Genomic DNA, 24,595 nt, shown 5'->3' on the forward strand with positions numbered 1-24,595 from the left:
CTTCACAAAGATGTGCTTACCCAAAAAGGAAGCTTCAATAATTTACTTTGTAGGCCTGGTGAAAAGCCAGAGATTTTTAGCCACCCAATAGAAATATTTCAGGCTGCAGTCCTAATCCCAGTATCATGGGCATCCCATGGAAAGGTTCTGTGATTGTCTTTGCCAAATTGCCTGAAACATGGTCTTATGTACACTTACGGGAGGGCTGTTGAACCACTTATGAGAAACTTGCTTATGATTAAACTTAACCTATTGTGTTTGTAGTGTTTTCAGTGCTGCCAAAAAAAAACTCAAGACACAGCTCACAAGGTCTTTTTTTATAAGAATGGGAAAAACCACCTAATCCAAGCACTGGAAAATGCTTAAAATATAATATAAAATAAGAACAAAAAATGCTGGAAATACTCAGCAAGTCAGGCAGCATCTATGGAAAAAGAAACAGAGTTAACGTTTCAGGTGGATGACCTTTTGTCAGAACTGGAAGAAGTTAAAGGTTTAACAGTTTTTAAGCAAGTACAGGGCCAGACAAAGTGGGGGGAAGGGAGAACAAAGGGGAAGGTTGTGATAGGTTGGAGGGCAGGAGTGATTAAATGATAAAAGGGATGATGGTGCAAGGCAAAAGAGGGTGGACATGAGGCAAGTAAAGAAACATAAAGGACCTGTAAATGGCAACAACAGAACCTTACCAGCACCTGCTGTCCGAAAAAAAGGGAGCAGTGGTTATGCTCTGAAGTTATTGAAATCAATGTTGAGTCTGGAAGGTTGTAAAGTGCCTTATCAAAAGATGAAGTGTTGTTTCTCAAGCTTCCATTGAGCTTCATTGGAACAGTGTAGGAGGCAGAGGACAGAGGAGTCAGAGTAGGCATGGGACAGAGAATTAAAAAGGCAAGCGACCGCTTGTCTGATTACCACCCTCCGTGTATTGCACCATCATCCCTTTTGTTCTTTCCTCCCCTCCTTTCCCTGGCTCTGTACTTGCTTAAAAACTGTTAAATCTTTAACTTCTTCCAGTTCTGACGAAAGGTCTTCGACCTGAAACGTTAACTCTGTTTCTCTCTCCACAGATGCTGCCTGACTTACTGAGTATTTCCAGCATTTTCTGCTTTTATTGCAGATTTCCAGCATCCTCTGTATTTTGCTTTTGATCTGGTGTTTCTCATTCTCTCTTCTTGCTCTTTCCTCCACCCACAGCCCCCCACACCAGCCCAAGATGACAATTTTTTTCATTTCTACAAATGAAATGCGAAAGAATTTTACAGAGGGTGCGTCATACCCCTGCAACATGCAATAAAATAAAACCCGATTACTACAGTTGAAATCAAGTGATACAGCATTACTGAAACTTAAATCATCCAATTCCATCATGGAAAACTATCAGGTGTACCTTCATCACACCTGCTAAAAATAAAAACTTCCTCAAAACACAAGAAAACCCCATGAGCACTGCCTAGGCTGGTGACTCACAGAGGTGATCAGATAGCATTGAAGCTGCTCAAACTTTCTTCTCAAGGTTTCATGTCTGAAATCCCCACTGATGCATCATTGCCTTATTATACTCTGACTTGTACAAATAGTGGAAAGACATAAAAAATGAACAATTTTTTTTCTTCCAGGTAACCCAAAATCTAGTCCTCAAAACTATTATACTTTCCAGATATTTGTCAGTATCTACAACTTGCATTTGATCATTTTTAAATAAAGGTATGGAAAAATATATTTTTATTCTAGTGCAAAGGGTCAAAATATTAGTATGAGCAACACTTCGGCAAAAGAATTTTTATTACTCCACATGCAATTCTGTCGACTTTGCCTGTACACCAAAAGTTCTACTTTACTATAGACCCTGTTTTACACAAGATTTAGCCAAAAGCAAAAGCGTCTAAGAGATTCGATTGGCACATACAGAACAGACGACAGGAATAGCACTAGAATTTTCAGTCTCATTTTGTTCCTATTTTACTAAGTCAATTTATGATCAAATTGACACTGAATGTTTCCTTACCTAAGGAAATGGATTACATAATTTTAATGAAATGGCTTGAATGTATGAATGTAAATTTTGCAGATGCAATGTTCATTATTATAATGACATTAATATTCAAAGAGAATATTTTTCACATGAACTTTCTGAACTCAATGGCCTGACTTTAAAAACTAATATAGGAGACCTTATTTGGCAAAATCAAGTCCACAATTCAAGTATCTAACACACAGTTTTGTCCTTCCCATTTGGCTGATTTCTTTTGCAGCATTTTGCAATTTTTAGTTAGTCAAAATGTTAACTTCTTTCCACAGGCAGAGCACATTGTTTTCAATGTCCCAACCCACTCATGAATGACCTGGTCTCATCCCACTCTCCTGCTCACTTGTGGGTGTAGGGTCATCATGCATATTTGTTCCCAAGCAAATTTGGCTGTTGCTCACCAAGCCTTCACGTTTGAAACTGCTACCATCAGACTGTCTCCTTTCAAACTGCAGTAATATTACACCTATGTGCTCAGACATTTTACAAATTACACAGGTTTTCTAAATTTCCAGAAAGTAAAGCAACATATGCTCAAGTGAGATGTAAAGATGAACTTGCATTTATATAACACTTTTCATGTCCTCAAGATGTTCCAAAGCACTTCACAGCCAATGAATTATTTTTGATGTGTAGTCAGTCACTGTTGTTGAATAGGCAAAAAAGAGAGAAAACGATCACCCAACTTTCCACTGCCTCAAACAACTTAGGGAGAACTTTAGCAAAACAAAGTTGTCAACCCCCTTTATTTTCACCAAGCTTTTAACATTAAGAGTATCTGGACTAGACCAAAAAAACTCAAGGATGAGTGGCTGAAGTCAGCACAATTCAGCAACGGCAAAAGCATATTACTGGCCAAGTCAAGCAGGTTAAGAGGTCAGGCTGCCTGTGGCCAGACCCAAAATGGTGGACCCAACATAACTGGCACCAGCTGCAGCCATTTATATTTATTGCCATTGACACCCAGTAATTTGAAAAGCCCCTCCCAAGGGGAATCTCAGTGTCACTTTGTTTATTTTCGTGTTGCCTTGACAACACCATTACTGTCAGTAGCAATTCTGTAAAATAAATTTACAGAAATAAATTTTTAAAATTCTCAAACAGCAGATGATATTTATCCCCAAGCATCAACAGATACAAGGATTAAGATTTTTGATGCACTTATGTTCATTAAGAGGTAGGTTAACACTGGGTAAATTGCCCATTTTCAGCAAGTATGATAGAAGACCCAGGCAATTACAAAATAGTAGATAAAATAATCCAATGAATCAGGAGTAACCTTAAGGTTTATCTATAGATGATTGAATGTAAACTGGAGTTTACTAGGTTTTCAGAAGGAATAGATCCTATCTGACCAACCTCCTCGCCTCCTCCGCCTCCCACCCCCATCCCAAGATAGGACATCCCAAGTACATTGCGACAGTGTACTTCAACTTCCAAAAAGGATTTGACAAGTTCCAAAGACTATCATTTAAATTAAAATACTGAGGATTCAAGGTTATAACCTGTGGAACAGATTTTTAAAAATTGGATGAAAGAATGGAAATAGGTACTTGTTATAGGCATGGCAGGAAACAAAGTGGGATTCACAAGGATCATTAACATGAATTTAGAATCTCAATGCAAATTGAGAGACGATCCCAAACTAGGAACACTTGAATCTGAACGCAGGACGAGAATTGCAAATTTAGACAAAATATACCAATCGCTGGAACAATAGCAGATAACACTTAATATGGACAAATATAAAGTACAGCAAATAGAAAGAAAGAAAATGGCTTATAGTGCTAAAATAGCTAAGTGAAGCTGAAAGAAATTCAAGAGTTTTGGACTCTATGCTCAAAATGTTCAATCACTACAGAGCAACAATCATCAAAAGAAATGGAATGCTGAACTACATAGCTAAAACTGTAGAGCACAAGTCAAAGGAAGTCATGATCAAATTGTATAGTGCTGGTCAGACCAATCCTCAAATACTGCATCCACTTCTGGTCACTAAGACTCAAGGGAGTAAATTAAACCCTGGAGGCAGCGAAAAGAGGAATCACAAAATTGATTCAAATGACCGAGGGCTGAGTTATAAGGAAAAGTCTAGTGAAGCTTTGTCTTTTCAGCCTTGAAAGGAACCATATAAGAAAGTAAACCATTTGGAAAAAGGTTAATCCGGGAAGCTACTTGAAAACTAAACATTTACAGAAGGGCAAAGGGGCACAGTTTCAAATTAGTAAGCGCCAAACTTAGGACCAATGTCAAGACACGCTTCACAAAGAGTGATTAACACACTACCCTACCAGAAGTCCAATCAATCTGTTGATCACTCTTCATAAGAAGAACTTCTTGACATCTGTGCTAAGCTTGATTTTTACTATTTTCAATCCGTGCCCCTGATTTCACTGTCTTATAGCTTAGGTTAGAGTGCCGGATTTACTTTGCTAGGCCCAAAGTTTCGCCAAACTTTCCCCAGATTCTAGGGATCAGTCTTATGGCTCTTTTTGACATTGCCTGTAGAGATCCAATGTCTCCCTTATTTCTAAGTGAGCAGAACTGTGCAAAGTGTGATCTGACCTGGGTACTTCACAGTTTCAGCAAGACTTCCTCTGACCTGTACTCTATTTTGATTACTCTATTTGCTGTGTTGATTGCTGCTCTGCAATGATCAGGCATGCTGATCAAGTTCACTAAAACCGCTAGATCTCACAACTTCCTACACCAGAGAACTTGTGTTGGCCACTCTTCTTCCAATATACAGTACTTTACAAATGCCTATATTAAATTTCATCTACTGTTGTTCTGTCCATTTACATATTTTATCAATGGAGAGACCTTGGAGCAGGCGAATTTCAGGAATCTGGTAACTTGCTAACATCACTTACATAATCTTCCCAACAGGCTACAGATCAGGCCATAAACATTATTACTGCATGCAACTGAAAGACAATATCAGAACCAAACCTTAGGAGAATGTAATGAAAAATAATAAAAATTTGAAGGGTTTTTTTTGTAAACTATTTTTAAAATTTGGTAATTTATTAGTAAAAGCTGAAATCTTTAGTTATAAACTAAATACAATAACCTTGTCGTATGTATTACAAAATGCAGGCATTCACAATCAAGCTAAAAGCATTTTGAGTGGGAGTCAGCAATGCTGCGCAGTTAAGTAAGTAGGGTTTTGGTTATTTCTTTTAAGATTCAATTTTCCTTTTAATTGTTAAACCAAGGCCCATTGTGGAGAGTACCATCTAGGTTGAAAAGAACAAAAGTGGAGGTAAATCAAGTAGTGGTGATCAGATAACACCAACCTCAAGTTTTAGAAGCTTGAAAATTGAAGAATGAGACAGATAAAGAGCTCCATAGTTCTGAAGTCCTGGGAAAGAATAATTTACAAGAGTGGGATGACAGAGAACGAAAAGTACATAGGAGGTGTCTTTGCAGCATAGGAGAACAAGGGAAAAATGTTCAGAGGGGCATAAAAGAGAGAAACAGAAAAAAAGTAGAAATTTTCTTTTATAATATCCAGGAATGTGAGAAAGGTGTTAGAAGGACCTGACCAAAGATGGAAGCAGTAATTAAGTATTGGGCAGATTTACATTACAGTTAAAAGTTACTGAGGTCAAAAGAAATGTCTAGCTTCTTGGAGGCGTGAAACATGTCAGATCAGAGATGACAAGAAGCCAAGGACGCTGAAAGGCATAGAAGGACCAAGGTTGCAGCCATGGGTTATACTTGAGATATTAATAAACTTCCTGAAGAATTGGAAAAAGATTTAATTGCCCCACTGATAGGCATGGAGGAGATCAAAACTTACTGATTCAGCCAATAAACTGCGAAAGAAAAAAAGGCTGTGCACCTCGGAATTTCGTGGATGTAAAGTGGAATTCAACAGCAAGTGTGGAGAGTGTTGGGTGGTCAGTGAAAGAGGTCATTGGCATGAAGATGAAGTAAAGGGCAAAGCTCTGGAAAACCAATGAGTTGGTGAAAGCAGAGTGCAAGCCATCAGCTATAACGATTTGAGAAGAAACCAGTTAGCTACGAACATATGATTGTAACTAAGGGGCACTACAGAAATTCCTAATAAAAAAGTTAGCACTTACCAGAGATTAATTAAATACTATTTGACTCAATAAATGCATGAGTTCCATTTTATTCAGTATTGAAATAATGATTATATGTCAATATATCGCCAAGGAGGAGCAACTAGAGTTTCATGCAGATTAAAAACTCAAAAATTGTATGCAAATAAGTTTCACAAGCAGAAGAACACATGTACTGACCAATTATTAAGCTTTTCAATGTTGTTTAAAATCAAACCATCAAAATGCTATATAAAAGTCCTCTTATTTTGAATGTAAACATTAAAAGGAACTACCTTACATTACAAAGCAGAACTTATTAACATGTTCAAAAATACTCCTGTACAACAATTACAGAATTTACACATCAAGCATGACAAAATCAAAATGCAGTGGCAGTCAAAAACTCATTATTATACATTTTTCCCCATATCAGAACTGCAACTCAGTTTGTTGAGATGCGCTTAACTAATTCTCAATGCAAGTGCTGTACAATATACTAAAACAATTGTAAAATACTTTGGATGCAATTGTTTAAAAAAATGGATGCACACATAAATAAAGAAAATCACCCACAATAATGTTAAAATACAACTAAAAAAACAGGTACTTGGTGCCTCTCCCTTCAGCTACAGGAAAACTCACATGGACAGGTACCACTGTACAATGAGAAATTCTATGATGCAGTCTACTCCTCTTAATTTGAAGTTGATTTATTCAGATTATCTACATTCAATTTTTTGTGACCACTAAATTCCTATTTTTGAGCTGAAAAGAATTTGAATTAAAATAACCAGAATGAATTAACTTCAAAATAAGAGTAGACTGTATTATAAAATTACTCATTGTACAGTGATTAACATTGCTCAATTCAAATAATTGGTCAATTCATTTTTTTGGCACAAAAACTTTGAATTACAAGCAGACGGTACTCGATACACAATTTCTCTACTCAACTGCCTCAATTTCCCTTTAATCCAGCAATATTTCCCTTTAATCCAGCAATATTTTCGCAAACAAGTTTGCAGGCCCTCCTGGGAACATCATTTTATTCAGCTTCTGATTTACTTCACAATCCTACAAAATAAAAAAACTTACTTCAGGTTCAACTCTTCAAAAATCACCGATTAAGTGACTTCAATCTGCTGTGAAGAAGCCCAATGCAAAAAAAAGTCAACAGTTGCCCTAGGGATCAAATGACATTCATAAAGCACACTACCTTTGCTTACAATTTCTATAATTTAAACCCTCTGATCAGATTACATAGCTGTACTCACTCACTAATAAAAAGCTAAAATTATTTAACCTTACACAGAGACATCTTATGAGCCCACCCTGTATTTTCCAATTTCTAATATGTATGTAATAAAATGAACAGGCATTGGATTCAGTTTTGATGTCTGCTTTCATTATACAGGGCTCATAAAGTGACCGGTCTCACTATCAATAATTCAGGTCTGGGTAAAATGATTTACATTGTTCTCTGAGGCAAAAGTGCAACCCACAAGCAAAAAGTTACAGAAACAATCATAACCTGGACATGAATTCTATTTTCACTTTATAACCTGATCATTGCTTGCTGACAACCATTGTATGTTATAAACTTCACTGGTTTAAAATAAGCAAAGCACAAGCTACATCTGATTTCCTCTACCAGAATAAAGCCACAGAATACCTCACCAATAACGGACCATTATTTTCAGTCCTTGCAAAACATGAATCAAATCCAAGTTCACCTTATTTTCTTGGTACCAGTTCTGTGCCATATTGACTAATCCTTATCACCATGGTTGACATAAAACAGTAGACGATTCAAGACTGTAAAACACCTATCTGAATTTTTCAATATAAACAGGATAAGGGAAATTTAACTGATATAATGTGAAAATTTCCAAAAAATATTTGTATTAACTCACCAGCAATTTACTTATTTGCAGTTTTCTAGGGACATAAATGCATGAAGTAACTTCCAACTAAAAATGCAACTGCAAAAACAAACAGCCGAATCAGCCAATCCATTTATTCATCAATATTTTTCCACAGTTGGAAATCCAATAATAATCACCAGCTCACATTAATGGCATTTTTATGAGGAAAAAAATCTTTCCAGCAAACTATTCTATCCCTACACTGTGCAGTTTTTAGATCCTTGTTTGATATTTATTAAATACAACAACTACTTGCATTTATATAGAGTCTTTAACATAGTAATACATCCCCAGGCTTCACAGGAGTGATTTTCAAACAAAATTTGACACTGAGCCACATAAGGAGATATTAGGACAGGTGACCAAAAACTTGGTCAAAGAGGTAGGTTTTAAGGAGTGTTAAAGGCAAAGAGAGAGGTGGAGAGGTTTAGGGAGGGAATACCAGAGCTTAGGGCCTAGGCAGCTGAAGGCATGGCCGTCAATGGTGGAGCAATTAAAATCGGGGATGCGCAAGAGGCAAGAATTGGAGGAGCGCAGAGATCTCAGAGGGTTGTAGGAGGTTACATAGATAAGGAGGGACGAGGCCATGGAGGGATTTCAAAACAAGGATGAGCATTTTAAAATCGAGGCATTCCCAGACTGGGAGCCAATGTAGGTCTGCGAACACAGGGGTGATGGGTGAACGGAACTTGGTGCAAGTTAGGATACGGGCAGCAGAGAATTGGATGAGCTCAAGTTTATGGAGGGTGGAAGATGGGAGGCCGGCCAGGACAGCATTGGAATAGTCAAGCTCAGAGATAATAAACTCACATGAATGAGGGTTTCAGCAGCAGATGAGCTGAGGCAGGGGCGGAGACAGGCAATGTGACGGAGGTGGAAGTAGGCGGTCTTGGTGATTGAGTGGATATGTAGTCGGAAGCTCATCTCAGGGTCAAATAGGACGCCAAGGTTGCGAATGGTCTGGTTCAGCCTCAGACGGTGGCCAGGGAGAGGGATGGAGTCGGTGGCTAATGAATGGAGTTTGTGGCGGGGACCGAAGACAATGGCTTCGGTCTTCCCAATATATAAACAAATACAACCAAAGCTCTCATCAATATGGTCCGTGATAAATTATATAGGATTCCTAGGGTAGACCATATGTTGTTAGGCTCATTATTGGATAGTTTGGCTAACCCACATTGCACAAAGGATGGGGTTAAGAAAAAGAAACCATCAATTTAAAGATGCAGTGTCCAGAATTCTCAAGTTTTTAAGATGAGCATTGAAGGAGCCTATCGACTCATTTCAATGAGAACCCATTTTGAGTTTTCGTCGGTGGAAAACCCCCTCAATCAAGCTTTTAGTTTATAAATGGCACTAACCTCCACTTTGCATTCTACATTCTTATTAAAAAGACAATATTGACCAGCTCATGAAGTCAACATATAATTTATAAGCAGCATCCTTTAACACCAAGCTACAAAGGGCCCGATATTAGGAGGGAGGCGGGTTGGCAGCAGGGGGGGGGGGGGGGGGTCGACTGGGCGCATGGGTAATCGGTGGGTTTGGCACGCGATCCTAAGTAAATTGAAGCCACTTACCTTGGCTTCCGGGTTTCGCGCTGGAAAGCTGCGCAGCTGGTGGACTGCGCACCCGCATCCTAGGCTGTCAACTGGAGGAGCCCTATTTAAAGGGGCAGTCCTCCACTGACTGATGCTGCAGAAAATAGGCAAAATTACAGCATAGAGCAGCCCAGGGGGAAGGCTGTTCCCAGGTTTAATGATGCCTCACTCCAGGTCTTACTGGATGGGGTGAGGAGGAGGAGGGAGATCTTCTACCCGGCAGACGGGAGGAAGGGGCCTGCCTCTGCCACCACGAAGGCCTGGCTTGAGGTGGCAGAGGAAGTCACCAGCCCCACCAAGTAGGTCAGCCGAAGGGAGTATACTTACTCATTCCCCTACACTCCGTCTGCTACATCACCGCCCCCACCCCACATCTCCTTCCGCAGTCAACACTACTCTGTCACATCACTCCTCACACCCACTGAATCCTCATCTTACCTGCGCTTCCACCACTATCACTCAACGCAATCCTCATACAATCTCATGGCTCTATCTCATACTCACCCTCTCATGCATCTCTTTCACGGTCAGCCTCACCCAACCTGCCACTACCTGTGCTGCAGCCACAGGGCATGCATCACATATGTGTAGTAGGAAGCATAAGGCAAACGTGTCATGAGCATGACGGGGATGCACAAGGGTGTTTGAGGGTTTGTCATGGTTTTTACTTATATTTGATTTCTGATCAACTCACAATCCTTATTATATTGTCACCACTACTGCCACATCTTGGTCATTCTTGACTGGCTTGTGCAATAAGGCCCCTTCATGAGGTTCTCCATGAACACCCTTGATGCCACCCATTGGGTCACCCTACAGTGGGTGTATGTGTAGTTGCACGACTACTTTGTGCAGATGCCTGTTGCGCAGCACTGTGTTGTGTAGCTCCACGTGGCGGAGGTGGACAGCATGCCTGACGAAGCTGGTGATGTTGCTCATCCTCCATTGGAGTGATGAATGCAGCTATGGAACCCCCCCATCCTGACGGTGTGAGTGTGAGGGGGTCCACAAAGTAGGTAAATGTGTTCGGACAGTAGAGTTTAGGGTATGATGTAATAATTTTGAGTGTGGAGACAACGGTGTGGCAGGCAAAACTTTGTCTGAGGTAACAGAGTGCCCTGCTGCAATGAATGAGGTATTCCCCCCAACTGTCAAGGAATCCTCTGCATCTCCCAATGGCTGCTGACTGAAACACGTCTGCAACAACTGGGAGTGTTTCCCACAGCATGGGAAACACGCTGAGCAGAGTCCAAAATCACATCCCTGCTAAAATCTCTTCCCAATGAGGTCTGTCAACGACCTCAGGTACCTCCCTAACTATCTAAACTGTCATCCCGCCGGCTTTAATTGCCGGTTGGAGTCCCGCACGTGGGGGCTGCACGCGCACCGATTTGCGTCATTGAGGAACCCGGAAGTGGGCATGTTGAAGCTGGGCTCCGGACCCGCTCTGGGATTCCCCAATTTTAGGAACCCCCACCCCACGACTGCACCCGCTCGGCCATCCTAAAATTGACCCCAAAAAGAGGGATGGAAAACAAAATTCTGTCCTATAGTAAGACAACTACCATTGTTCATCTTATTCCAAAACAAAACACACAGCCTATACTAACTATAACCAGTTTTCAAAACAGCTAACTCCTGTGAATAGCACATTAATTTTTTTTAACATTAAAATTTACTTGCCAGAAGTTGACCTTTTCATGGTTACAAAATGAAGATGCACATATGGTGGCAATTTGCTTTTCAGCAAACTACTGTATAGCCATTTAAGTTAACACTTAGATGTTCTTAATGTAGGTTAAGAGGTTACAGTTGGCACATCATCTCACCTTTTGCAAATAGGCAATTAAAGTAATCATTAGTTTGTATTAACAATCCACAATTACATTGGTGATTAATTGTGCAGACTAAGATGACAAAAAAGGTCATCGGCTTTTATAGTGGCACCACTGCTACAGGCCACATACCACTGAAACTGGACAAGGACAGCTGACTTAAAGCTTGTAGTCACCCTCAATACCTGGACATACAGATGGATCAAATACTTACAAGTTAAAACCTGTGATCCTTTTACAATGCATGTGCAACATCCTTGTAAGGAACCCGCAGCCAGAGAAGTGAGCTTATACCAACACAGGCAAGTTTACTCCAGAAGGTAGACTCTACCAGAACAAACAGCACAGTATAAATAGGATTTTAAGTTACTGCTGATGCACTGCAACTAAATAAAAGCTCTGAAGCTTAGTGATATACTTCTGCACCCCCTCCTCCCTATTGTAGGAAATGCATAGCCTTCATAGCAACACACCAGATATTGGAAACTCAGCAGTACAGTAAGATCATGAGCCATAGCCACACCCACAACATTTGAGCCACATTTTGGACCACATCACCTTGAAAAATAACTCTCTCATAAGCACTACAGAAGTTTGGTGCCAGAAAAATTGCAGTAGCAGCAAAGCACTCCCAAATCTCATTAAGTAAGAACAGCTATAAAGTCATCTCAATTTTGCTCCAACAATGGGCTTCATTGCATAAACTCAAAATATTCTTACAGCGCCATGTGGAACTTCCCATTTTCAAAACATCATGGCTTCTAAGTGAAATTTATTTCAAATCGTAGATTGTTGTACGTTGTGGGCCTACTCCCACTGGGAATTCAGCTGGGCTGCCCAAACTACTTTCCTTTAGGATGATCACATCCAGAGGTGCGAGAGCTAATCCTGGAACTCGGCTTGGAAGGACTGCATCCAAACGCACCACATCACCTATTTATCCTATTTCAACCTTTCTCCAACCATTTCTAGATTGATAATTATTTTTTGCTTCTTTAAAAAGGTCAGTAAACCTTACTGAGATAATCACCCACCATTAAAATAATTACTATATCCTAGTCAATCTCTGTGGCATTGCACAGTCAAGACCAAATGTAGTCTTCAAGTGAAGCAGAGTTTGAGGGCAGGAGATAGTCGGTTCAAGGCATGGAGAAATAGTTACTTTCCCATTTTAAAGCCAGTCTGTCCTTATCTTAATATTTCAATTATAGATTCCTATGTTCACATTTATAATGAAAACTGCCTATGTAAACTTGTCATGCTGTAATTACACTCTCCTGCTGGTGGTGCTGCAGTGCCTCCGTTGGGGAGATGGGGTAAATACAGCATGGCAAGTTTACATTGGCTGTTTTCATTATAAATACAGTAAGGAAGAGAAAATAGTCTCTCGCTGTCATCTTCATGTTGCTGTTTCTTCCTTTTTCTCTCTCTCTCTCTCTCTCTTCCCCTCCAGTCCTGTCTCTCTTTCATCCCTTCTACTTCTCTCCCCATCAACTCTGTGCCTCTCGCTCTGCCTTTTTTTCAATTCAGATGATAGGGGTGGCTAGTTTTGCTAGCAAAAATCACCAACAGCTGCAACTGGTATGGGAGTTGTGGGAAAATGTAGCCTTCAGCAGCTTCCTTTCCATCCTCTTCCCCAGTCATTCTTGCTCCCCTCTTCCATGTCTCATTCACCTCCTACCTCTTCCACTTTGAACTGCTCCGCTAACCTCTATCTTCCCCTCCCCCTTGCTCTACTAACATTCACCTCACCGTTAAACGGACATTATCTCCCCCCCATTCCCAAGGACAAGTGTCAAGCAGCCAGAGGGCCCCCTCAACCAGTATCCCTCCTCCGCTAGCTTTCTATTTGTTTCCCTCAAAATTTGTTTGCTTTCAAAATTCAACTTAAAAAAAATAGAATGAAGAAGGAAATTGTTTGCCTTTCTCAATCTGCTTCTCTCTTCCCCCATTGTCTCATAGGCTTTAGAAATTAGAATCTCTGCCTCACAGATGCAAGCCATTAATAGTGACCTTTTCTAACTGTCTCCAAAACACAGGTGTGGTAATTAGTTGGCTTCAAAATTCAACTGGTGTATTTTTGGGAAAATTGAAGTAACATCACATGAAGAAAAACACATTCTTTCTCCCCTCCATCCCTCTATCATTAAGCCCAGTTTGTCTCTCTCACTTTCTAAGGTTTAAGGAACATGAAACAAAGGCTACAACAGGTGTGTAATCAGAACACTGTAATTTTCACTCACACACACTCTCTCTCTCTCATTTTTAAAGATAAAACGCACATAAATTTTACCTTCATGAAGCTTTCCGGATTTGTCCTCTAGCCTTTCTTCAAATAATTTTGGAAAGCAACTGAACAGAAACTGCTAGAAGCTAAAGAAAAAAAAATCCTCACTATAGCTGACTGAATGGTACTGATGCATTCTGGGACATTGGGTACACTGCACAATCTAAATTCAGCTCACAGCCTCACAATTCTGGGCAAAAATTTTAACTCCAAGCACAAGCCTTTAGGAGAGTCCTTCAAATAAAAACTTTAATAATGAAAATATTAAAAGGCACACAAGACAATTCAGTTGATATGGCACTGTTAAACATGAATTTTTTTGAAATTTTTATTTTGGTTAAATCCTTATTTTGGAGATTAGAAATCTCAGTTACTGAGGGAAAAAGTGGAAGATAAAAATTTCAAAAAGCATTTTGAGAACTGAAGGGATCCAAGTGGCCAGGGGATACGAGAATATTTTCAATGTAAAAGTACCGAACTTATGTAGCCCATAACGTAAGTTCTGAAACAAACTTATGGCTTTCAAGAAGGTCTTTTCATGAATTGCTTTGCTATAACTACAGGAAGAATGACATCTCATGTAAACAAACGTGTTTATGTCATGAAAGAGCACAAGATCAGTGTACCCACCAGTAACCACTGATTCCAGCTTGTCTGGAATGCTTAAGAGGCCAGAAACATTTTTTTTTCTATTTTTGTTATCAGTGGAGCTTACAGAAAATTTCATCAGGGATCAAGTATTTTACACAAAATACTTTACTGCTGTAACCAAAACCCATTTCACGGTCAACAGGGAAAAGGGTGTGCAAATTTTTATTCCATTTAATTTTCACTCAATTTTCTTCACCCATCACCAATACAATCAACCATGAACAAGGGTAACAAAACCCTCTAATCTTTCCCACCTCAGAAAAAGTTCATATATACTTGACAACTCCAAAGACAGTCCTGACCCACAATACAGTACAAGGAAAACAAAAGGAATTTTTTTTTTCTTAAAAAAGTTAATTCAGACTGCAACAGCCCATTAAACTAAAAGTTAGCACAAAACTTGTCATGCACTTTCCAAAACTACCAAATCAAATACAATTCTAAAACTGCATATGCTTTCCATTCTCCAGCTCTTTGACGGGCGACTCCAAAAGTCAATGGACACTGCATCACCAAATACGTAGATCACGAACTACCAAATTCTGCCGGACTAAGTTACTATACTCATATCACATCAGAAGTGAGAACAGCCTCAGAGGCTCAAAGATGAAGACTGTGGGCATCAGAGTCAAACACCTGACTGCTATGACACCTTTAACATTTTATCCTCCACAAGAGGCCAGTAAGATTAATTTCTCATGTTGTAAATTAATAGTATGGTCTGAAAATCATACTGGACCTTTGTCTCTCTAAAAAAGGAACTGCATGGAACGGCATTGCCACATATGCCAACTGCTAAAAAGGATATAATTGTGCACAGTCATATTGCAAATCAGCAAGTTTCAGAAATCATAATGGTGGGTGTTGCCACCTGGCTAGGTGCTACCACCAAGCATGTGAAGTATTTGTTTAGTTTTCCTTTCAATTTTTTCCTCATGCTGGTTTTGGTCTCACTCCAGCAATCTCTACAGGTTGAGAATCTATTTTGTGCCAATGGAGCTGGAGTTTAACAATGTCCTCAGCAACTGTGAAACTACTCTATAAAATCACTTGTTATAGTCCCCTAGTAGTAAAGGTAAGCCCTGCTTCCATTAACAAATAGCAGCCTCAGCAACTTGAGCAGGCTACCTCACCACTGCTAAAGTCTCAGGTGATGTGCAATGTTGACTATAGAACTTAATAAGCCTGACAACAGTCACTAGGACATTACAATTGAGTCTTGGGTAATTCCACACAAGTGTACATCATGCAGTATTACCCAATTTAAAAAGTTACAGAGCAGAAGAAGGACCGAGGTGTCAGCCGTGGCTTAGTATTAGTACTCTTGCCTCAGAATCAGAAGGTCACGGGTTCAAGTCCCACTCCAGAGACTTAAGCAGAAAATCTAGGCTGATATGTACTATGGAGTGCTGCATTGTCAGAGATGAGATATTAAACCGAGGCTCCATCTGTCCCCTCAGTTGGACGTAAAAAATCCAATGGCACTATTCAAACAAGAGCAGGGGAGTTCTCCCTGGTGTCCAGTGGCCAATATTTATCCCTCAACCAACATCACTAAAAACAGATTATCTGGTCATTATTACGTTACTGTTCGTGGGACCTTGCTGTGCACAAATTGGCTGCTGCATTTCCTACATTACAATAACGACTACACTTCAAAAGTACTGCATTGGCTGTAAAGCAATTTGGGTCGACCTGAGGTCGTGAAAGGCGCAATATAAATGCAAGTTCTTTTTTTGGAAAAACATTGAAATTCCACAACCAGTACAGCAAGGCCATGGGGAAAACAAAATGTGTTAGGATGTATAGCTAGGACAGTTTGATAAAAACTAAAGATACAATACTTGGTACGGCCATATCAATGCTGAGTTTTGGACCCCTCACGTGGCAGGAGACATTTAGGCCCTGGAGAAGGCCCAGAGGAGGACACCCGTAATGATACCTCATCATCTGGCACTTGGCAATCAAGATGGGCTCAGGGAACAGGGCTTTTTCATTGAAGCATAGACTTCAAATGATATGAATGAGATCTTTAAAATAATGATGGGAATAGATTCTGTTCGGGTGGACAAGTTACTTGAGCTGGATAGCAATGGAAGAATTAGAGGACATAAAGTATTTCTTTTCACAGACCTATCAACCTAATGAGCGAATAGACTACCAAAACATGCAGTTAATATGCAGTCCTTCAAAAGGAAGCTGGACGAGTTCCTCAGTCGAGGACATCTGAAATTTTATAACGTAGATGACGGGTAGCTGTAATTAGTGATGAGCTTGCTTTGGGGGTTGGAGACCAATTTTCCAGAGTTTTTTCCCCTAAATTGGCCAAAAGTGTCTTTTATTTTACCTCTCCCGGGACTGCATTGAGGCTGTACCATTTCTGGATAGGACAGGCTTGATGGACCAGTTGGTCTTTTCCTGTGCTTTTTCATACATTCATATGTAATCTTCCAAGTCAAACAGACCAATGTCAACTTTGAATTCTCCACTAGCCTGCTGCTTTATTCTACTTTTCCTTTTGTTACTGGCACAAGAATTACTTCTAGGTCTAATCTCATTTTGATTTTTCACAAAATTAACATTGAAAAGCATTAAACAAAAATAGAACTAGGGATTCATCGATGTGGCAATTCAGGTATATTAAGACTTTCAGAATTAGGCCATTTAATATTCTCTTACAGTTCCAAAATACATAACTTTTTTCACTATTAACCTACAAAGCCATTTCACTTAATTTCTAATTTTAATTTATGTTGCATGAGTTATATGGCATTTCTCTAATCTTTCAATTCAGCTACTCTCTTATGGATAAGGATTGCAATTTTTTTTTTAAATGGGTAATAGTGCAGAATAGGAAGACATCCTGCAACGGTAGTGTTATTCACAAACTTTTTTGCCAAGGGCCACAATTCCAAGTGGAGTTTTACTTGAGAGCCACTCACACAAATGATCCAATACTCTGTTCCACACAATGATGAGATGCAGATCTGTTCCCACAATTCTCCACGTGGTTTATTTCAAAATTTCAATTATATCACTGTGATCAGTTGCAAAGTAGATGACTGTTACTTTGGAAAGTTGCCACGAAAAATAGTTCCATTAAAACTAAAGGTTCTACAATTTTGCGATCTACTTTGCTACAGATAGTAGAATAGCTCTCCCACTGAAATACATTTATTTGCTTTCTTTTGCTGAACAATTGAATAGGGAACAACCACTTACTGTGAGCAACGTGCATTAACGTGAACACATGCAAGCTCATTCCCAACTACAGCTTGGTGCAGTGACCCACAGAGACACTACAGTGACCACCTCTTCACTGAACATGGGTAGAATGACAAAAAATGGGCCTGTTTGGAAAAAATAATGTACTCACTGAGGCTGAAGCACGAGAAATTATTCAAAATCTAATCCTCATTTCTGGACCATTGCCAACAGACCGACATCGAAAACCTCCCCCACATAGTTTCAGCTTGTGCAGGAGGATGACACATCAATCCAGTGACTGAAGAAACCCTCAAAGCTACAAGAATTGCATCCAAATACAAGTACCACTTATCAGAGCTGGCTGCTAAAGTTCCTCATAAGCTGCTATAAAATGTATGCTGGAATACATTAAAGCAATGAATGACAAAGCGCTGTACCTGAATAACAGCAGAATGTTTAAGGAAACATTTACTCTCAAAATCTCTTCTTAAAAAAAAAGCTTGATTAGGCTCTGCTTCAATCAGACTGTATCAAATACTGTACCTTAGAAACCATGACAATTTCTGTAATGTACACAGGCTACAATGCATACCAAACGTTAAGTTCATTTACATAACACACACTGCAATGTCCTCTGAAAAAGTAACACATCCTTGAATTGAGATGGCATTGATAGACTCCAAACTTTAGTCTCCCACTTCTGACTTCCTCTCAACTCCTTCATGCTATTTCTTTGCAAATGTCTCAATTGTGTGTTGTCTTATGTAAGTACCAATAAAAACTACTATACTATGGATTTTGTATTACAATTAAATATTACACAGGCAGAAACAGAGCATTCACATGTCAAACCATGACAGATTCATGAGACACCATGTCACAAAGAGATATCACAAAGTGCTTAACATACAATTAATTACTTCACACACTACAACAAAATGCAGTGACTGTTAGATAGGTAAATATAGCAGTCATTTTGCATATACAAGATCCCACTAACAGCAATGAGATAAATGATCAATTAATTTGCTTTTTGTGGTGCTGGTTGAAGGAGGAATATTGGTCAGGACACTGGGAGAACTCCATGCCACTTTTCAAATAGTACAATGGGATCGTCAAAGTCCGTCTGAACCCCTAGACCAGACTTATACTGCCACAGTTTAGTGTTTCATCCAAAGGATGGCACCTTCAACAATGCAGCACTCCCTCAGCACTGCACTAAAATATCAGCCTAGAATGTGTGCTCTAATCCGAGAGTGGAACTCGAATCCACAACAATCTGACTCAAGAGGCAAGAGCACAATCTACCGAGCCAAGCTGACAGACAAGAGCAGAATGCACACATCAGAACCTCTTATTCTTACAACATATTCTATTTTATTCCTTATATTATACAGGTAAAGTTTGCAGCAAGTCTTATTCCACCTCTGGCCAACAAGTGTCAAAATGCCCTTGATAGATGGTAGCCATCTGTGACTGAAATGCATGACTTGAAGTGAATGCTGTTACACCTTGTAATTTGAACTGCGGTGCTAGAAAATTTAAAGCATATTAATATTTCCCAGCACAGATATATTGTGGATTCTAAGTTATTAATGTATGCAGGACAAGTCACTCCCCTAGCACTTGCAATATTTACAATAGACTGCTGCATTGCTGTCCCCTTTCAATATTAACTACTCAAGGGTACCAGTTTTCACTTCATGTTTCATCCAGATTCTACTTCTCTTGTCATTCCAATAATGAAGGTAAAAGGCCAAAACTTGATTGTTCAAAACCAGAAAATAACTTCTTGTCTTCATATGTGAAACATGAGCTTTTAAGTTTCATAAGATTTCAGATTACGGGTCAGTGATACAACGTGTACAAATCTGTATTTTCATAGAGAAATGTGTGATCTTTTTTGAAAAATTTATGGGTATATTTTTGTTCAGAGTAAGAAGATCTAACTTATTGCTAGATTTGAACCAAACATAGCTTTGTTAACAAGTTTGTTTTGCTTCATTTTTCACACTTACGTCTCAAAATATTTTCCAAACACTAGCAGATTTCCCAATTTATATTTATAATCCAGTGTATCGTACAACTTAATGATAAAAAAAACCGCATGAGCAAAAATTTCCTCCAACTAAAATATGAAGACCAAAGCCATTGTCTTTGGTTCCCGCCACAAACTCTGTGCCCTAGCCTCCAACTCCAGGCCTCTCCCTCGCCACTGGCTGAGGCTGAACGCAACCGTTCACAACCATGGTGTCCTATTTGACCGAGATGAGCTTCCGTCCACATATCCGCTCCACCACCAAGACCACCTACTTCCACCAACGTGATATCACCCATCTCTGCCCCTGCCTCAGCTCATCTGCTGCTGAAACCCTCATCCATGCCTTTGACTTATCTATTCCAATGCTCTCCTGGCTGGCCTGCCACCTTCCACCCTCCATAAACTTGAGCTCATTGAAAACTCTGCTGCCCGTATCCTAACTCACACCAAGTCCCATTCACCCTTCAACCCTGTGCTCACTGACTTATATTGGCTCCCACTCCTGGAATGCCTCGATTTTAAAATTCTCACCCGTGTGCTCAAATCCCCCCATGGCCTTGCCGCTCTCTATTTCTTTAACCTCCTCCAGCCCTACAACTCTCCGAGATCTTTGCGCTCCTCCAATTCTTATTTCTTGCGGATCCGATTTTAATCACTCCACCATTAGTGGCCGTGCCTTCAGCTGCCTAGGCCTTAAGCTCTGGTATTCCCTCCATAAACCTCTCCGCTTCTCTCTCCTCCTTTAAGGGGCTCCTTAAAACCTACCTCTGACCAAGCTTTTGGTCACCTGTCCTAATATCTCCTTAAGGGGCTCAGTGTCAAATTTTGTTTGATAACCCTCGTGAAGCGCCATGGGACATTCTACTACGTTAAAGGCACTATATAAATGCAAGTTGTTGTTGTTATGATACTCAAGCAAAATTCAACGTTTTGACACAGATAAAGCAGCAAATGTTTTCTGATTGCACAATATGCCAAATTTGTAGAATACTTTCTCCTACAGTGGATCCTAGAAACATGACAAAAAGCATATTGCATGGTTATTTTCAAACCATGTTATAATCAAAGTCATAACAGGAAAGCATTATTGAAAAATATTCCTGAAATTTCTGTTGCTTTAATTTACAAAACTGTATCAAGAATTCAAACACCAGTAGTTCTTCAAGATATTTAACTTAGTTGTGCAAATGTCTTGATTATGCAGCACATTTTGACACACTAAAAGGAAAATAGGCAAAATCGATTAAACAAGATGTCAAGAAACAAATATACCAACCAGTGCCACAGTGAAACTCAGTTATACAAACACACACATTTGAATACTGGATTGTGTATGGACGATTTGCATCTCATCGACGACAAGAGACTGGGTACAACCCAAGTTTTCATTACATGCATAATGCACACCCAAACCTGCAGAGTTGCTACATTGACATTTCAAGGGCATGTTTCCATACAATTTTTTTTAAAAAGCCAAACCATTTTCTAAAACACCATGTGATGTAAAATTGCAGTTAATTCTAATGCAGTGCATATTTATCAGCTATATTACACACAATATTTCAAATCCTAGTAAAGTGCACAAAATTAAACAGTGCATCTTGTAATTTTAAACTGATGCACAATGACATCACCACCATAAGCTGCTCGTTACCGTATTCCTCTTGCATGTCAGTTTTATTTCCTTCCATTCAACTGCTACTAAACTAGAAATAAGGTCAAAAGTATCGGCAAGATCAGCAAATCAACGAGTCACTAGATCCATTCAAATCAAATAAAAAATATGCTCAAATGACTCCTAAATGACTGTATTAGTGACAATATTAACAGCACAGTGACATTGAGGGGCTTTCTTAACTGCACCTATAAGGTCTACTGCCTATTTCACTAGATAGCAGCATCACTTGTACATTAAACTCAAAATCTGACTACTGAATCCCCTAGTGATACAGAATAGCAGCAGAGTAAAGCAGTTGCCCTCAACACTGCAAAGTGATCACCTTTAAATATACGAAAGCTCCTGCAAAAATATTAAATGCAAAACCATACCATTAAAATTTGTTTGAACGATATTACGCATTTTGGCTAAAGGCACATATTTGGTATTTAACTTCATCCATTCCTTTCTAGGCCAAGACCTAATCGCACTCTGTACAGTACGGAGCCCCCCTGCAGAGGCTACGCATGGCAGCTCCAGATCTGCACAATAGGTATTTCAGTACCACAATGCAATGTATATAATGACATTACACATTTAATTTACAACGCCTGGGTCCCACGTCTAATTATTAATTTTTAAACATAAAGGAACTCACCCAATATCTCTATACAGCCACTTGCGAATTACCCAATTTAATGCACTTCAATACTGAAAAATGATCAGTATCTTTAAATTGTGTAATTCCCACAGTTTCTGAAAAGGGGGAGGACCAGGTCTCCCCTCCCTTATCTAAAATAAAATGAAGCACTGCATGGATTTCTTTGCACTTTTCCATTCAAACCTCGATTAAGTACGGCATAAGAGTCGCAATTTTCCAAACCCCCAAAAAATGGATACATGTCAAGTCCAAGTCGAATCCATCCTCCTGGTATCTCCTCTTGTTCCTGCTGACAAGTTCTTTGATTCTCGAAGCCATGTCTGTACGATCCCGGTTGAAGAGGAGGAGGAGGAGGTGGTGGTGGTGGATGTGGAAATGGTTTCTTGGCTTCTGGCTTATTGTGGCTGCTGTCACACAGGGGCCTACACACCGACTCCAAGCCACACACTGTCGCTTGCCTCCCCCAGCGCCGTTAATATTCTCCGCGGGGGGTTCGGTCCGGTTTTTTTATATCACCATCGAAGGGGTTGGGGGTTGGGGTAGCAGAAATAATCCGGGTAAAAGTGAAACCGGTGCGGGAGGAGGAGGAGGAGGAGGAGGCGGCCGCCACATTCACCGTCTTTCGCTGCGATTTTTCCTCCTCCACTATCGCCTCCACCGCCGCCGTTACCGTCGGTCGGAGGGGGGGGGGGGGAGGGGAGAAAGAGAAAAAAATCCTCAGCCGTGGTTCAAAGAGGAATTAAAACGAAACAGATGATGATTTAAAAAAAAAATTATATATATATTTTAAAAATTATATATCCGCAGCCGCTCCGTCAAACCGCAAAAATAATCCACACTCCGGGATCCAGACCGCTCCGTATTAAAAATAATAATCATAAAAAGTCAGCAGGAAGCCGAGCCTCCCCCCCTCCTCCTCCTCCTCCTCCTCTTCTCTCTTTTTCTCGGCCGATCGCTCTGGCTCTGGCCCCGGCCCTGGCCACGGCTCCAGCTCCGGCCACGGCACCGGCACCGACTCCAGCTCCCCAAGCTGCTGTGGCCGCCGGACTCTCAAACTTACATCATGGCTTCCCAGGGAAAAAAAAAGCGCAATGGCCCCGAGTGGGAATTGAGAGAGAGAGCGAGAGAAAAAAAATAACCCTCCGCCTATTAAAACATAAACCCTCCCTTTGCTCCCGTCCCCTCACAGCGGCCAAAGTTCCTGTAAGAAATTGAACACCAGGCCCTTGTTCTGTGATAATGGCCCGATTTATCCGTTGGGAAGGCAGCCGTCGGGTTTCGGCGCTGTACGTTTCGTTTCTCTGCCTTGTAAAGGAGGAGTGGGGGGGGGGGGGAAGGGGGCGGAATATGAAGTGAATTAAATCAGTATTACAACATTTGCGCTGGTGATTTGGTGGCGGCGTGACACGGTCGGCACTACTTGCGGCGGTCACGTGTCCGCTGCGATTTGGGGAAGTGGCGAGCGAGCGGCGGCGGTTAAACGGCTCGAGAGGCGGTCGCGCGGCGCCTCAGTGATCGGGTGGGCGGTAGAGAGGTAGAGGGAATTGTAGAGCAAGGTGGGTGATCGGATCTCACTCTAACAAGGAACGAATCGAAGTGCCCACGGCGAGAATAAAGTTACGGAGCGGGCGGTGTCACGGAGAAGGTGACGTACCGAAACCCCCAGCGGGCCTGAGAGCCGCGTAACCGTGATTAAACCACCGGCTTGTGTGTGTGTGTGTGTGTGCGCCTCGCTACCCGAGATCGCGATAAACCTTCGTGCAATTGCGCCCTTGTGCGGAGAAAGGGGCGTGAAGAGAGGGTCGGATGCGGACGCGCGTTTATTTAATAATTAAACAGAGTTGGGAGTTCGGCCGCCGCCATCTTTGTAAAGGAGCAACCTGTTTGGCCCCGCAGAGTTACCCTCTCAACCAGCCGCTCGCCACTTTAGGCTGGTACATTGTTCCGAACATATATCAGATGACAGCGTTATGATATAAAATCAGTTGTTAAATTCCGCTCTCTACCTCTGTGTTTCAGATATTCCCCTGTTGCTTTGGGGATCACAGTTTAGATAGAATTTAGAATTGGACAACTCCGATTTGGAGTTTACTGAATAGCTTCAAAGCATTTAGAGTGAAGTTGGAAATAAGGAAAGGACAGCAAGAATACTGAGGATTAAACTACACCTGAGTCTCTGAAATAGATGACAGTGGGCAGGAATATAACCACTATCTGACCATTACAGGCGGTACATCAGATTTCTGCTGAACTTATAAGTGAAATGGAGATCCTCAGGATGTTTGAACAATTCTACCTCACCTATTAGTAAATTAGTGTTGGTTGTGGCAGTCTAGATATGACTAACATATATATGGATAGTATAGATATAAATAGGTTAATCAGGATGCTGAAATGTATCTCCACTAGAGAAATGAAGAACAAATGCATTAGATGCCTCAACATTAGAGGGGAATATCTATTTAGGTGAAGCCTGGAGATGATGCCTTATTATTGGCTGCTGCTATATGAAATTTAATTTTTGAAACATTGTAGGATATGCCCACCTTAATTAGTTAGACAGTTACCCAATGCAAGTCTAAGATGGAGAAAGCTAACTGTTGATATTGAACTAAAACTAGCAATAGCCTGTAA

The 24,595-nt window shown here is 40.5% G+C and overlaps 1 protein-coding gene across 1 annotated transcript in view; it reads right to left on the reverse strand.

Annotated features, from left to right (window-relative positions):
• Positions 1-23,102, reverse strand: part of ptenb (phosphatase and tensin homolog B) — a 133,423-nt gene extending 110,321 nt beyond the window's left edge. The window contains exon 1 of the mRNA XM_068002543.1: positions 22,201-23,102. Within this exon, the coding sequence (XP_067858644.1) occupies positions 22,201-22,279 (79 nt within the window). The 5' untranslated portion in view covers positions 22,280-23,102. The remainder of the gene's footprint in view (positions 1-22,200) is intronic.
• Between the last annotated feature and the right edge of the window lie 1,493 nt (positions 23,103-24,595).

Source organism: Heptranchias perlo, chromosome 21, assembly GCF_035084215.1.
Source record: "Heptranchias perlo isolate sHepPer1 chromosome 21, sHepPer1.hap1, whole genome shotgun sequence".
NCBI classification, from domain to species: Eukaryota; Metazoa; Chordata; class Chondrichthyes; order Hexanchiformes; family Hexanchidae; genus Heptranchias; species Heptranchias perlo.